Here is a 13,764-nt window from a genome sequence, read left to right as displayed (position 1 = left end):
AATGACTCCGGCATGCCCTTGAAAGCTCACAGGCTGGCTCCCATCTGGGAGCTACCTTGCCCTCCAGCTTCCGGCTGGTTTTGCCAATGAAGACCCCTGGGCAGAGATAGGAGAAATGGGGAAACAAAGTTAAGGTTTACCCTTGGCTCCCTCCCTGTGAGGTCTCCTTCAATGGCAGTGGTCTCGCTAAAGGCTAGTGCTCCTCTCAAGGGCTCCTGCTTTCTGGACTGTCCCCCTCCAGGTGACCTTCCAGGTGCCTTCAGGCCGGCACCCGTGGCTTTCCTAGCCTCTGCGCACATCTGTGGCATCAGTACATTTGTGAATGAACTCCCCTTACTGCATCCCCACTCAAATGCTGTTGGACACTGACTGATGCATTCTGGAAGAGATTCCTCCCCCTTGTCCAAGTTAAATAAGCAAACTATTTAACTTGGTTTGCTTATTCTTTCTTCTCCGTTGTAATGATTCTTGGCTTCTTCACATGAAGTGCATATGGTGTGCAAATTATTAGAGGAAAGTGCTTTGAGTCTCCTCCATTTTCTTTAAAGTACAACTGCTGTCCACAGTGACAAGTAAGAGAGAAAACAAAAGTAGGTAAAATAAGGGCACATCTTTATTTTGCTACAAGGCAGTAAGTACACTGTCATATCTCAAAAGTTCAGTGCTGGCCATCTTGCATCAAATGTTCTTAAGGCAGTGATTGGCTATCAACCACAGTTTCTTTCTCCCCAGCTGCAAACACAGGATCCATGCAACAGTTCTGAGACCATACGCTTAGAAACCACAGGGGATGTGGATCAAAGGCAGAACTCCCAAATTAAAAAACAGGCTACACTCAAAACAAAACATAGAACATCAACAACATAGATCTCCCAAAAAAAGAAGTGCAATGCATGCTTTTATAAACCAACAATAACAAACAAAAAAAAAAAAACCACACAATAAAAAATTCAGGTCTCCCAAACAAGTTTTCGAATGTATTACAAAAGGAAAAAAATGTATATATATATATAAAATTAAAAAGTCTGAAATACTAGTGCATAGTCAATTACCTAACACCAAGTTCCTTTTCTTTCCATTCAAGCTCTACTGCCCCTCTGTACTAGCAGCATGTCTACAGGCTAAGACCATAGCAGCAAAAAACGTTTTTCATTTGGCATTTACAAAATTAAATTATGGAATAAAAATATAATTTTTTATAAAACTATTTCATACAGTAATAATTTTTAAAGCAAGCTAACAGAAAACTCATAAAATGGCTTGGTACAATAAATGTACCTTCAACGTCTTTAACCATAAATGAGCATTTACAATCCTGATTAACTGTCTCATGGTATTAAGTCTATACTTATAGTAATGCTTTTACTGATTTTTAAAAATATATGCATATGTTTAGTGATCAAGAAAAGTGAAATACTGGAGTACCTTTTGTGTGTAAAATTTCAAAAAACCCATCACAGGAAAAAATACTGATCTGTTGGATCCTTTAAAATACAGATAAATCATTTTATGTTTTTTTTAAAAAAAATCTGCATTAAGATATTAACAACGGTTACAATTCATTACCTAATAATTTAGGTAAGACTGTTATTTATTTTTAAAAATCCTTTTAGTTGGGTGAAATCCAATAAGATTTCATTCAACTAAATGCACTTGGTGCTGCTCTCAACTGTTGTACCACAACAAAAATAGGTTCTTCTCCCATTCATGAAAAGTTTCATGTCGAGGAATGATATATTCCAAATCAACCTGAAGTGTTCTGAAAACCATAATGCTTTTCTGGAAATGTCTCACATGACCAGTGTCCGGGCTGAGAATGCATTTGCGTATTTACGAGCTTGACTGGAAGCTGTCATCTGTTCCTCCATCTTTCCACAGGATGCAGCTTCCCAGGTACTGCTACAAGGCTGATGGGGAAAGAGAGGGCAACAGGAACATCAGACAAGGAAGCACATTCTATAGTTCCAGTAGGGCCAGCATGGACCAACAGATGACAAGTGGTTGACACCAGGAAGGCTTTAGATAGAATCTTACCTCCCTGGGCCCCGGAAATCCAGTGCTCTTAAGGAGTATGGATAATCAGAAATTGTTAAGAGGGAAAACCCACTCCAAGAAGTTTTATAAGATACAATCACATCTTCACGTTTTAATGCCTTTTGTCTATTAGGCAATTTTACAAAGCTGAAGACAGGAATGAGCATTATTCTCCGGATACCTAAGGTGAGCTGTGGCCAACTACTCACTGAGCAAACTGCTGAGTGCTTGAGCCGCATGTGCAAAGCAGCTCATGCACACGCTGGAATTGATCAACACTTGCTAAGTGTTGTATATATGTTTTCATCGATTACTTTAGAAACATTTATCATTATAGTTTAATTTTTTTCTTTTTTTTGAGACACAGTCATGCTCTGTCATACTAGGTTGATCGGTATTGGTGCGATCACGGGTCACTGTAGCCTCAGCCTCCTGGGCTCAACTGATCCTCCTACCTTAGCTTCCCAAGTAGCTGAAACTACAGGCACGTGCCACCAAGCCCCTGCTAATTTTTGTATTTTCTGTAAAGACAGGATTTCACCATGTTGCCCAGGCTAGTCTGGAACTCCTGGACACAAATCATCTGCCCATCTTGGCCTCCCAAAGTGCTGGGATTATAGGCATGAAGCCAGTATAACTTTATTTTTAAAGACACACTAGAAGATACAAGATGGATCTAATATCTAAGGACAGCATCTCCATGCCAGGGACAGTGGTGCTTCACATTTCACATGCATTATCACATTTAAACAGCACAACTGCCCCAGAGGCGGGTTCATTCTCTCTCTAGACAGGCTAGAGGATGGAGACAGAGAGTGGAGGTAACTTGCCCCTGTGCAGGTAAGTGGTGAACTGGCTTTGACCTTTGCTGCCTCCAGCTCCTGTGGTGCCTGTGTTGCCTCAAATGCAAATATGCGCTACTTATGCCCTACTTGGTTTCCAAAAGGACTTAAGACGATTACAAAAGAAATACAAAACAACAGAGTTTAAAAATGTGTATAAAGCAGAGTCAGAGGGAAAGAAATTTGGAAAAAAATAAACACAGCTGGCCCTCCATATCTGTGGGTTCCTTATCTGTGGGTTCCACATTTGTGGGTTCCACATCCATGGATTCAATCAATGGCAGATCAAAAATATTCAGGAAAAAATAATTGCTGTGTATTGAACATGTATAGGTTTTTTCCTTGTCATTATCCCCTAACAATATAACAACTATTTCCATAGCATTAATACTGTATTAGCTATTATACATAATCTAGAGATGATTTAAAGTATACAGGAATTAATGGGTACAATTCATGTTATTCCAGTGATAGATACACTCACAGCCTTGATTTTGACCTCTATGCAATATATTCATGTAATAAAATTACATTTGTACCCCATGAATTTGTACAAATAAAAAATAAAAATTATATTGTAAGATGTGTATAGGTTATATGCAAACACTATGCAATTTTATATCAGGGACTTAAGCATCCATGGATTTTGGTGTCCTGAAACAAATCCCCCATTGATTCTAAGGAACAACTATAAAACGAAGATGGTATGAGATTTGCACACAAAACACCTGCCGTAAAGCACAGTGCCCCAGCTAGATGCAACCTCCCGATTGACTCTGATTTCTAGCAGTCAATGCAGAGAGGGGAACAGAAACACAAACAGATGTTAAGATTTGGTGCCTGTAAGCACAAAAGGTAACCAGTGGGTTAGAAAAAGCACTATTCCTGGTATTGGTATCAGAGGGATTATTTTCCATGGGACAAAATAATAAGAAAGGCCTTAGCTCTTCAGAGCCTACAGTGTCCTTTATGAGACAGAATGAACACATACGAAACAGGTGGAATATTAACAAACAGTGTGTGCAGGTTTGTGGTGTTGCCCATGGGAAGAGGGGATGGGACACTGAGTAACTGTCAAGGCAATGTTCTGAGGAAAGGGGGGAAAACAGGTAAGACTAGGGGAGAGAGAGGTGGAAAAGCAGGGATGTCATCCAGGGAGTGAGACAGGAGGAGAGAGGCAGGAGGCTGCAATCTGTACACTGCTGGTGGGAGGGGGTGTGGGGAGAGGTAGAGAAAGAAAGGGTTAAATGACAACATTGAACAAGTCCTCACTATCTGCCGACCATGCCTCTAAGTGTTATTTATCTATCTCCTCTCATTTAATTCTCACACAAAATTCCTGTGGCATAGGTACCATTCACTGCATCCATTTTACAGACCAGGCAATTTGAAAGGAAGAGGTGATTTAGGCACCATACTCAAGGTCACCCAGGTAAGAAATGATGAAGCAAGAATGTGACCCACAGGTCCACACCCCAAGTGAGTACCAGACACTGCCTCCATTCCAGTTCTTGTCAGGAACAATAAAAGTAACTGGGAAATTGTGTGCTAAGGGCACCAGGGCTTTGGGATCCACGAAAGTGTTGAGATGGGGTGTTGAGGGTCACTGGACTTCTTAGCAAATTATAATTCTACAAGAACAAGCTATGGGGACAATGGTAGGTTTCCTTGCCTAGTTGCTAGAACAAAATTTCCTGACCTAGGGTTTTCAGTGTAATATTCTAGACTTTCCTAGAGTACAAGGCCTGTGCCATCTCCCCACTGATGTCAACAGCACTGTCTATAAATAGAAATGTTCACTCTGAAAGCTCAGAAGCTCAACATATAACTTGAAATACTACCTAGTAAGATGGATTATCATAATACTTTCCAGGAACTGTGTATCACAAAAATGACAAGACAGAGATAACAGACAGGTATTCTGAATTGCCTTCTATTCTGAATTTAATGTTTTCCTAAAGAAAATAACCAGGTTAGTTACAATCTTTGAAATAGTTCATAAATCATGTATCTCTAGCCTCAAGTATGCAGGTGAAATATACATCTCTCTCTGGTGTCTATCTGTCCATACAAATTCCCGAAACATGAAATTGACAGAGGAAACTTAAACAATAAAATCTAATGTTAACTTTTCAATTACTGAGCTTGCATTTGTAGTTGCTACAACAATGTGACATATAATAGTGACTACTGGAGGGTGAATGGTTGAATACGGTGAATGTGAAGTACTATGCAGGGATTATAGCAATAATTAGATATACGTGGAGCCAAGGACTTCGACAAGTGATGAAAACAGGAAGCAGAATGAAATATCTTAATATTGTAATATCTTGTATGTAAATTTAAATTTACATAGAGATACACACAGAAAAGAAAAATACTTGAAATGAATGGATTAGAAGGGGAATGAAGGTGAGAATAGAGATAGGTGAGAGCACCAAGAAAGAGAGGATTGTTTCTGTTACTCTGGTTAAGAATTTTCCCAACGTCTTTAAAATGACCTATTAGAAATTTTATTTTTCTATTTAGCTGGGCTTCAAGCAACACAGAATTAATTATCTTTTCTATTTGTCTTTTTTTAGACATACGACCTCATTCTGTTGCCCAGGCTGGAGTGGAGGGGTGTGATCACAGCTCCCTCAAACTCCTGGGCTCAAGCAAGCCTCCCACCTCAGCCTCCTGAGTAGATGGGACTACAGGCGTGTGTCACCATGCCCAGCTATGGTTTTTAAAATATTTTTGTAGAGTAGGGGGTTCTCGCTATGTTGCCTAGGCTGGTCTCAAACTCCTGGCCTCAAGTAATCTTCCTGCCTTGGCCTCTCAAAGTGTTGGGATTAAGGAAAAGCCACTGCAACCAACCAGAATTAATTTTCTAAATGTGTAAATTATGTATCTTAAAATGCTATGTTAAAACAATCTGATGCTTGCTATTACCATGCCTCCTCTTAAAAAGTCAAGTTCTGTGTCTTTTTTGTTTTTGTTTTTGAGAAAGGGTCTTGCTTTTGCCCAGGCTGGCACGATCACAGCTCATTGTAGCCTCCATCTCTGGGGTTAAAGCTGATTCTCCAACCTCAGCCTCCTCAGTAGCTGGGACTGCAGGCACATGGCACGCCACCTCTGGCTAATTTTTGTATTTTTTGCAGAGACAGCGTCTCGCTGTGTTGCATAGGCTGGTCTCAACCTCCTGGACTCAAGTGATCCACCTGCCTTGGCCTCCCACAGTGCTGGGATTACAGGTGTGAGCCACTACACCTGGCCCAAAAGTCAAGTCCTGATCCTTTGTAATATAGTCCTTAGGTTGACTCTGAATTCTCAAAGTCAGTTCAGGAGAATCTAGTACTAAGTATTATCAACTTAATATATTTTCAACTTGAAATGTGACTGTGTTCCTGTGAGGTCCCCTATATGGCTCATCACTTTCTTCATATTTAGCTCTTCCTCCAGAACTAGATATTTAAAATGAGATCAATATAAAAAAGGCACCATATATTTGTAATTAGAGTTCTGAGAGACCCTTTTAAATAATTAGCTTCTCCTAAGTCAAAAGAGAAGTTACCAAGAAACAAATAAAAACGGATGAAATATCCAAATTCCAGAAAGCATAGCATTTCTGAGTCATATATTCCCTGAAGCTCAGAGCTAGGGCAGCCAAGATGACTTGGAACGCCTGATTCTCCCAGTACAGACAAACACCAGGGTGCGGGAGCCACCGTGTACGAGAACCACTGTGTGTAGGAACAAAAAGGCCACCAAGCATGAGTGAGGCAGCTCCTTTTCTGCACCAGGAAAGCAGAAGACAAGCACATCTTACCACAATAAATGAAACAAACTAGTCAGAGTAGACATATGCCTATGGTATGAAAGTCAAGGAAGGTCAGAAGGTTGAGTACTTTGGTACAAAAAAAAAAAAATACTCCCTCTCTCCCATCTTACCTGAGGCCTGGGGGCCCCATGCCAACTTTTCATGCAGACAGAATAATTTTGACAAAGGAAGATTAATGTCTTTGTGCTGGAAGAATATTTTTAAATACTGTCATACTTATCTCTGCAAATTCACCTTATTCTCTCTCCCTAAACTTTAGTTTCATTTACACTGAAGAACTGGTGAGAATTATGGGTTTCTGCATATGAATTCTTGTTAAGTTACGAACCCCTGGTGCTCTTGCAGACATGTCACTCTATCATAATTCATTTCAACATTAATAATCCTACCCACACATCCTCCTCCTGTGGCTGGGGAGTCATCTCGCTTATCCTGCAATGTGCCTTTAATTGCCCCTGGGCAGAAGTGAACTATAAACAGTCTGTCAAAGCTTTAACTGGGATATCCTGTTAAAGCACTTTAAATAAGCATTGCCATCCTTTGTAGAAAACAGAAGAAACAAGACCATGTCCACAGGTGGTTTTCTGTCAGAATTAGATTATCTTCACATTTTCATTTAGAACATGAATAGTTTTTGCATCATGCTGAACAACGGTTCCTATTATTATATTCATATAGCAACTTCACCCAGTATCTGCTAACTTCCAAAGCCTTGACAAATTGTGTTTTACAATTTGCTGACCTAATAAGAAACTTGTATAAACTGAAAAAAAAAGGTAAAACCAAAGCAACTCATCAGATGGTATTATGTTTTTATTATGTTTTGTTTTAAAACAATAAGCAGGCATTAATGGTATCTAAAACAGTAAAAAAATAAGAATTTTCTGCTTATTCTATTTCACCTATCTGAAAAAAAATACTTACTCTGGACTAAAATTCTAAAAGTAAAAATTCCTTCCCAAAGGGATATCTTTTTAAAAATGGATCAGTTATAAGAGAAACTATAGAAATCTTTAGTTGTCTCTTTTTTTCTTCTTTTTTTTTTTTTTAAGACGGGGTTGGTCTTGAACTCCCGACCTCAGGTGATCTGCCCGCCTTGGCCTCCAAAGTGCTTGGATTACAGGCGTGAGCCACCATGCCTGGCCTAGTTGTCTCTTATAAGTCAGGGATGAGCTTAAACTGAAATGTTGCTAAGGTAAGGTTAATGGCTGCCAAGAGTAAATGCTTCCCTAGGTTGGCACAAATCAAATGCCTCCAACTGCAGCACTGCTGATTTTCTATAGATCTTACAAGTTAGGGAATTAAAAGTTGAGATGGTGATTGGAAGTTGCCTCATCTACCAATGCCTCCACTTCCCAAGCCTAAATTAACAATTGCAAATGTGAATGGACCTTTCCCAAATTTGGAGTTTGTTGCAGACGTCTCTAGAGGTCTCTTAATCTTACATGCTGATAGACTTTCTAACAGTTTATATCACATAGCCTAGGGTGGCACAACTTTTTGGAATATCCTTTTCCTTGGTCACATATGAGTTCCAAACTATTAAGATTAAGACCAGTGCCAAATTGCTCTAAAGCAATTCTATCTTTGCAGGCCGGGCCAAGGAAGATTTTATCTCAGAGTGTTTGTTCTCTCTAAGTGTCACCAAACAAAACAAATGAAAAATCCACATCTCAAAAAGTCTAGGGCAGGGCATTCTGACTCTGAGCTCAACATAGCTTCTCCCTTCATTTAGCCCTTCTCAGTTCAACTCAAAAGCTGTACACAGGAAAGCTACTTAATTTATAACACTTTTTTCAAAGCAGGTCACTGAATTACTACTGACAGCTATGTGAATTTCTGCCAGGGTAAGTGGAAAAAAGTGACCAAAAGGGAGAACTGAATGAGTGTGCAGACATCCCAGGGAGCAGGTCAGCACAGCACACTAGATGAAAAAGGCTCAGAAAGCTCTATCGTGTACAGACGGTTTCCATGTCTTTTAAATGCCTACATGAGCAGCAGAAAAATAAAGAAAACCAGTAAATCAGTTGTTTCATCTCCATCATACTGTGAGGTCTGACTATCTTTTTTTCAAGGAATCAGTTGAATCAGCTCTCTCTTTTGGTGACCCACTGACACAGTTCTGCAAGAGTAGGGCAGGGAATAGCATGCCAGAGGAAATAATATACCACAATGCAAAAACAATGACAACAAAAAACCTGGCCTTTGGTGAGGGCTCCTTGCCAGCATTTCAAGGACAGGGACTCTATGCGGCCTCTGCCTAATAATACCAGTGGTGTACAGTGGCAAGTGTGCCACCATCTTGAAAGCAATATTATATCCATTTGATCTTCATAATAACCCATGTGATGAGTGTAGGATATTCTATGGTCCTCAACTTATAGATGAGAGCAATCTAATTTGCTTAATTTTGTTCATTTGATGAATTAAAGTCATGCCATTTGAAAATGGTGGAGTCTAGCCTAGAACCCGGGTTCTGTTGCCCGCATGCTAGTTTATTATACTGCTCTGCAATGTTTATCAGGCAAAAAGGGTTTGCCTTATTTTTTGAAAAATATAAAAGTTCATAAACAAAAAACATAAAGACAGGAGCAATCTAAAACACACTGAACCCAAAAGCTGGAGGGGTATCAACTGCTAGTAATAATATTTTAAAATTTCTTGATGCTGTGCAAATGTGTTTAAATAATAATGGCTGGGGTAATTTCTTTAACTTAAACTCCTTGTTTTAAAAAAGTCAGGCCATGAGCAAGCCAAGTCAGGAAATTAAAATTTAAGGCTGTCATTCTGTGGTTACAAAAAAGAGGAAAGTGAGTGAGTAGAAAGCCTATGAACATATTTTTTACACTTGGGTTTTAAATAGGAATAAAAGGAAATTATAATTTAAGAGAAAAATACAGAAGGTCAGAAGGCTTATTACTTAAAGTACAGTTTTTGATCTACCAATAAAAATGGCTACCTTAAGAAAACTTGATTAGCATAATGTGCTTATTTCAAAACATAAAGGAAATGGAAAGCATGCTGAGGAATGCAGGCAACTCTTTTCTCCTTGCATCTGCCTCGGTCTCTCTCGGGGTAACGACTGAATGGCAGAATCCAGCAGCATTCCACAGTGCCTTTCCTGCCACAAATGCACCATCTCTAGGCTGAATGTTTTCACTACTTCCTCATTTGTGACCATTTTATAAGCTTCTAGACCCTATCCTCTATCCCACACAATGTGGAGAAAAGGCTGAATATTGACAATGATATGACACGAAAATCTCATATATTCGGAGCCACATGAAAGACACAAATATGAAAAACATCTCAGAAAATTCCTTTTGGGAAAAGACTAAGTAATTTAAAAAACAAATACAACTTGATTGTACATAACAGCTTATAAAAGCCTCTATTTAAGCCCTATAGATTATAGATTAGGGGATACATGGAGAGTTCCAAATTATTAAAATTCATTGAGCCTTGGCTGGGTGTGGTGGCTCACACCTATAATCCCAGCAGTTTGGGAGGCTGAGACAGGCAGATCACCTGAGGTTGGGAGTTCAAGCCCAGCCTGGCCAACATGGTTAAACCTGTATCTACTAAAAATACAAAAATTAACTAAGTATGGTGGTGGGTGCCCGTAATCCTAGCTACTTGGGAGACTGAGGCAGGAGAATCACTTGGACCCAGGAGGTGGAGACTGCAGTAAGCTGAGATCACACCACTGCACTGCAGCCTTGGTGACAGAGTGAGACTCTGTCTCAAAAAAAAAAAAATTATTATTTGTATGTCAGTGACAATCCACATAACAATGGGCAGACTTAGCACCCTGATTTTGGTGTCTATGCATCATTTCTCACTAAGAGGATTCATAACACCATGGGGAAATGGCTGATTCCAGTAAGAGAATAAGGAAATGTGGCTATTAAACTAAAGCAACTTAAATTCATTAAATTGAAAATTCTGTTCCTCAGAAGCACTTGCCACATTTCAAGTGCTCAAAAGCCACATATGATTAGTGGCTGTCATAGTGGATAGCAGTATATTAGCTATTTCCTTTATATCACTGTAGAAGTTCTATTAGACAGCACTGAACTAGAGAGCAAATGAGATTTAAGAGACTTAACCAAATGCAATGTGTGAAATTGTTTCAATTTTGATTCTTTTTTGGATTAATGGGAAAATTTAAATATATCTGGGAATGAGAAGATTAAAGAATTATTGTTAAATATGTGATAATGGTATTAGGTTATATATAAAAATGTTTATTTTTAGAGACACATCTGAAAGTACATGAGAAAAAAATGTTATATTGGTTGGAATTTATTTTGAAATACTTCAGGCTAGGCAGGGTGGCTCCTGCCTGTAATCCCAGCACTTTGGGAAGCCAAGGCAGAAGGATCGCTTGAGCCCAGGAGTTTGAGGCCAGCCTGGGCAACACAGGGAGACCCTATCTCTACAAAAAAATAAAAAAATAAAAATTAGCTGGGCACGGTGGCATGTGCTTATGGTCCCAGCTACTCAAGAGGCTGAGGTAGGAGGATTGCTTGAGTCCAGGAGGTAGGCTGTAGTGAGCCACGATCTTGCCACTGCACTCCAGTCTGTGTGATAGAGCAAGGCCTTGTCTCAAAAAAATAAAAAATAAAAAAACTTCATAAAAAAGAGATGAAGTAGGCCAGGCATGGTGGCTTACACCTATAATCCCACCACTTTGGGAGGCCAAGGCAGATGGATTACTTGAAGACAGCAGTTCAAGACCAGCCTAGCCAACATGGTGAAACCCCATCTCTACTAAAAATATAAAAATTAGCCGGCCATGGCAGTGGGCGTCTATAATCCCAGCTACTCAGGAGACTGAGGCAGAAGAATTGCTTGAACCTGGGAGGCACAGGTTGCAGTGAGTTGAGATGGCAACACTGCACTCCAGCCTGGGCAACAGAGTGAGACAGTCTCAAAAACAAAAAAGAAAGCTTCAATTCCGCATTACAGAGAAGCTGGACTGTTTTTCCCCCAAGTAATAACNCTAAAAAAAAAAAAAAAGACCAGGCGTGGTGGCTCAGGTCTGTAATACCAGCACTTTGGGAGGACAAGGCAGGTGAATCACAAGGTCAGGAGTTTGGGACCAGCATGGCCAAGATGGTGAAGCCCTGTCTCTAGTAAAAATACAAAAATTAGCTGGACACAGTGGCTCATGCCTGTAATCCCAGCACTTTGGGAGGCTGAGGTGGGTGGATCACGAGGTCAAAAGATCTAGACCATCCTGGCCAACTTGGTGAAACCCCATCCCTACTAAAAATACATAAATTAGCAGAGCATGGTGGTGCACACCTGTATTCCAAGCTACTTGGGAGGCTGAGGCGGGAGTGCTTGAATCTGGGGGGTGGAGGTTGCAGTGAGCTGAGATCACGCCTTTGCACTCCAGCCTGTGTGACAGGCGAGACTCTGTCTCAAAAAATGATAATAAATAAATATAAATTAAAATTAAAAATAAAGAAAAATAGGCCGGGCGTAGTGGCTCACACCTGTAACCCAAGCACTTTGGAGGCCAAGGCCGGCGGATCACCTGAGGTTGGGAGTTCAAGACCAGCCTGACCAACATGGTGAAATCCCATCTTTATTTTTTTAAATAAAATAAAATAAATGAATAAAGAAAAATAGAAACTTAACAGAGTGAGACTCCATTAAAAAAAAAGCTTTGCTCAAAGCAATAGGAAAAAAAGGAAAAAACAAAAACAAAACAAAACAAAACAAAAAGTTAGCTGGGTGTGGTGGCAGATGCCTGTAATCCCAGCTACTCTGGAGGCTGAGGCATGAGGAATACAAGGATCCCTTGAACCTGGGAAGCAAAGGTTTCAGTGAGCAGAGATTGTGCCATTGCACTCCAGCCAGGGTGAGAGGGCGAGACTGTCTCAAATAAATAAATAAATAAATAAAGATTAAAATTAAAAATAAAGAAAAATAGAAAGAAACTTAACTTTTATTTCGAGACAGAGTTTCCTTCTTGTTGCATGTTCCTCCTGACCTCGCGATCCACCTGCCTTGGCCTCCCAAAGTTCTGGGATTACAGATGTGAGCCACTACACCCGACCAACTTTAATTTTTTGAGACAGGGTCTTGCTCGACTTCCCAGGCTCCAGTGATCTTACCACCTCAGCCTCCCCAGTAGCTGGGACCACAGGCTCGGGCCACCAGGTCCAGCTACTCTTTGTTTTTTTTTGTAGAGATGGGTTTTTGCCATGTTTGCCAGGCTGTTCTGAAACTCCTGGGCTCAAGCAATCCACATGCCTCAGCCTCCCAAAATGCTGGGATTACAGGTCTGAACCACCATGCCCAGCTGCTTTATTGTTTTTTTTCCTAAATGCTTTTTGTGTTTTTTTTTTGAGATGGAATTTCACTCTTGTTGCCCAGGCTGGAGTGCAATGGTGGGATCTCGACTCACTGCAACCTCCGCCTCCAAGAGAGTCTCCTGCCTCAGCCTCATGAGTAGCTGGGATTACAAGCATGCACCAACCAAGCCCGGCTAATTTTGTATTTTTAGTAGAGACGGGGTTTCTCCATGTTGGTCAGGCTGGTCTCCAACTCCCGACCTCAGGCCACCCACCTCAGCCTCCCAAAGTGCTGGGATTACTGGCATGAGCCATCATGGTCAGTTTGAATATTTTTTATATGTGGTTGGTTGAATCTATGGGTGAGGAACCTATGGATAAGGAGAACCGACTGGTTAAGTGAAATTTAAAGAGTATACAACATATGTGCTTTTGTGTAAGGCTTTTATTATTCTTTTTCCACTGTGCAACCCACTTCAGTGCCAGCAGCCTATGGGCACAGAGGCCAGGCAATGGTTTGGGGACACGGTTTGCTCTGGCATGGGTTACTATGACAGGCCTAGGGGGATGGGCCTGTCATAAATCCAGACCCATGCATAAGGCTTTTAAAACTTTGCATAATGTGGGCAGGGTACAGTGGCTCACATCTGTAATCCCAGCACTTTGGGAGGCTGACGTGTGGGGATCACCTAAGGTCAGGAGTTCCAGACCAGCCTGGCCAACATGGTGAAACCCGGTCTCTAATAAAAATAAAAAT

General features: G+C 40.5%; 1 protein-coding gene and 1 non-coding gene across 6 annotated transcripts in view; both read right to left on the bottom strand.

Moving 5' to 3' along the window:
- Positions 1-591: 591 nt before the first annotated feature.
- The window catches only part of MYB (MYB proto-oncogene, transcription factor), a 39,816-nt gene continuing 26,643 nt past the window's right edge, over positions 592-13,764 (bottom strand). For all 5 annotated transcript variants that reach the window (XM_017518146.2, XM_017518148.2, XM_017518147.1 and 2 more), the window contains one exon: positions 592-1,907. In XM_017518146.2, coding sequence (XP_017373635.1) covers positions 1,791-1,907 — 117 coding nt within the window. In that variant the 3' untranslated portion in view covers positions 592-1,790. The remainder of the gene's footprint in view (positions 1,908-13,764) is intronic.
- Positions 13,468-13,603, bottom strand: LOC119469458. Its single transcript, XR_005198279.1, has one exon. It is a non-coding gene; the product is annotated as a small nucleolar RNA SNORA42/SNORA80 family (small nucleolar RNA).

The sequence above is a fragment of the Cebus imitator genome, unplaced genomic scaffold (assembly GCF_001604975.1).
Source record: "Cebus imitator isolate Cc_AM_T3 unplaced genomic scaffold, Cebus_imitator-1.0 Scaffold659, whole genome shotgun sequence".
Classification (NCBI taxonomy): Eukaryota; Metazoa; Chordata; class Mammalia; order Primates; family Cebidae; genus Cebus; species Cebus imitator.
This window is presented reverse-complemented; position numbering and strand designations above follow the sequence as displayed.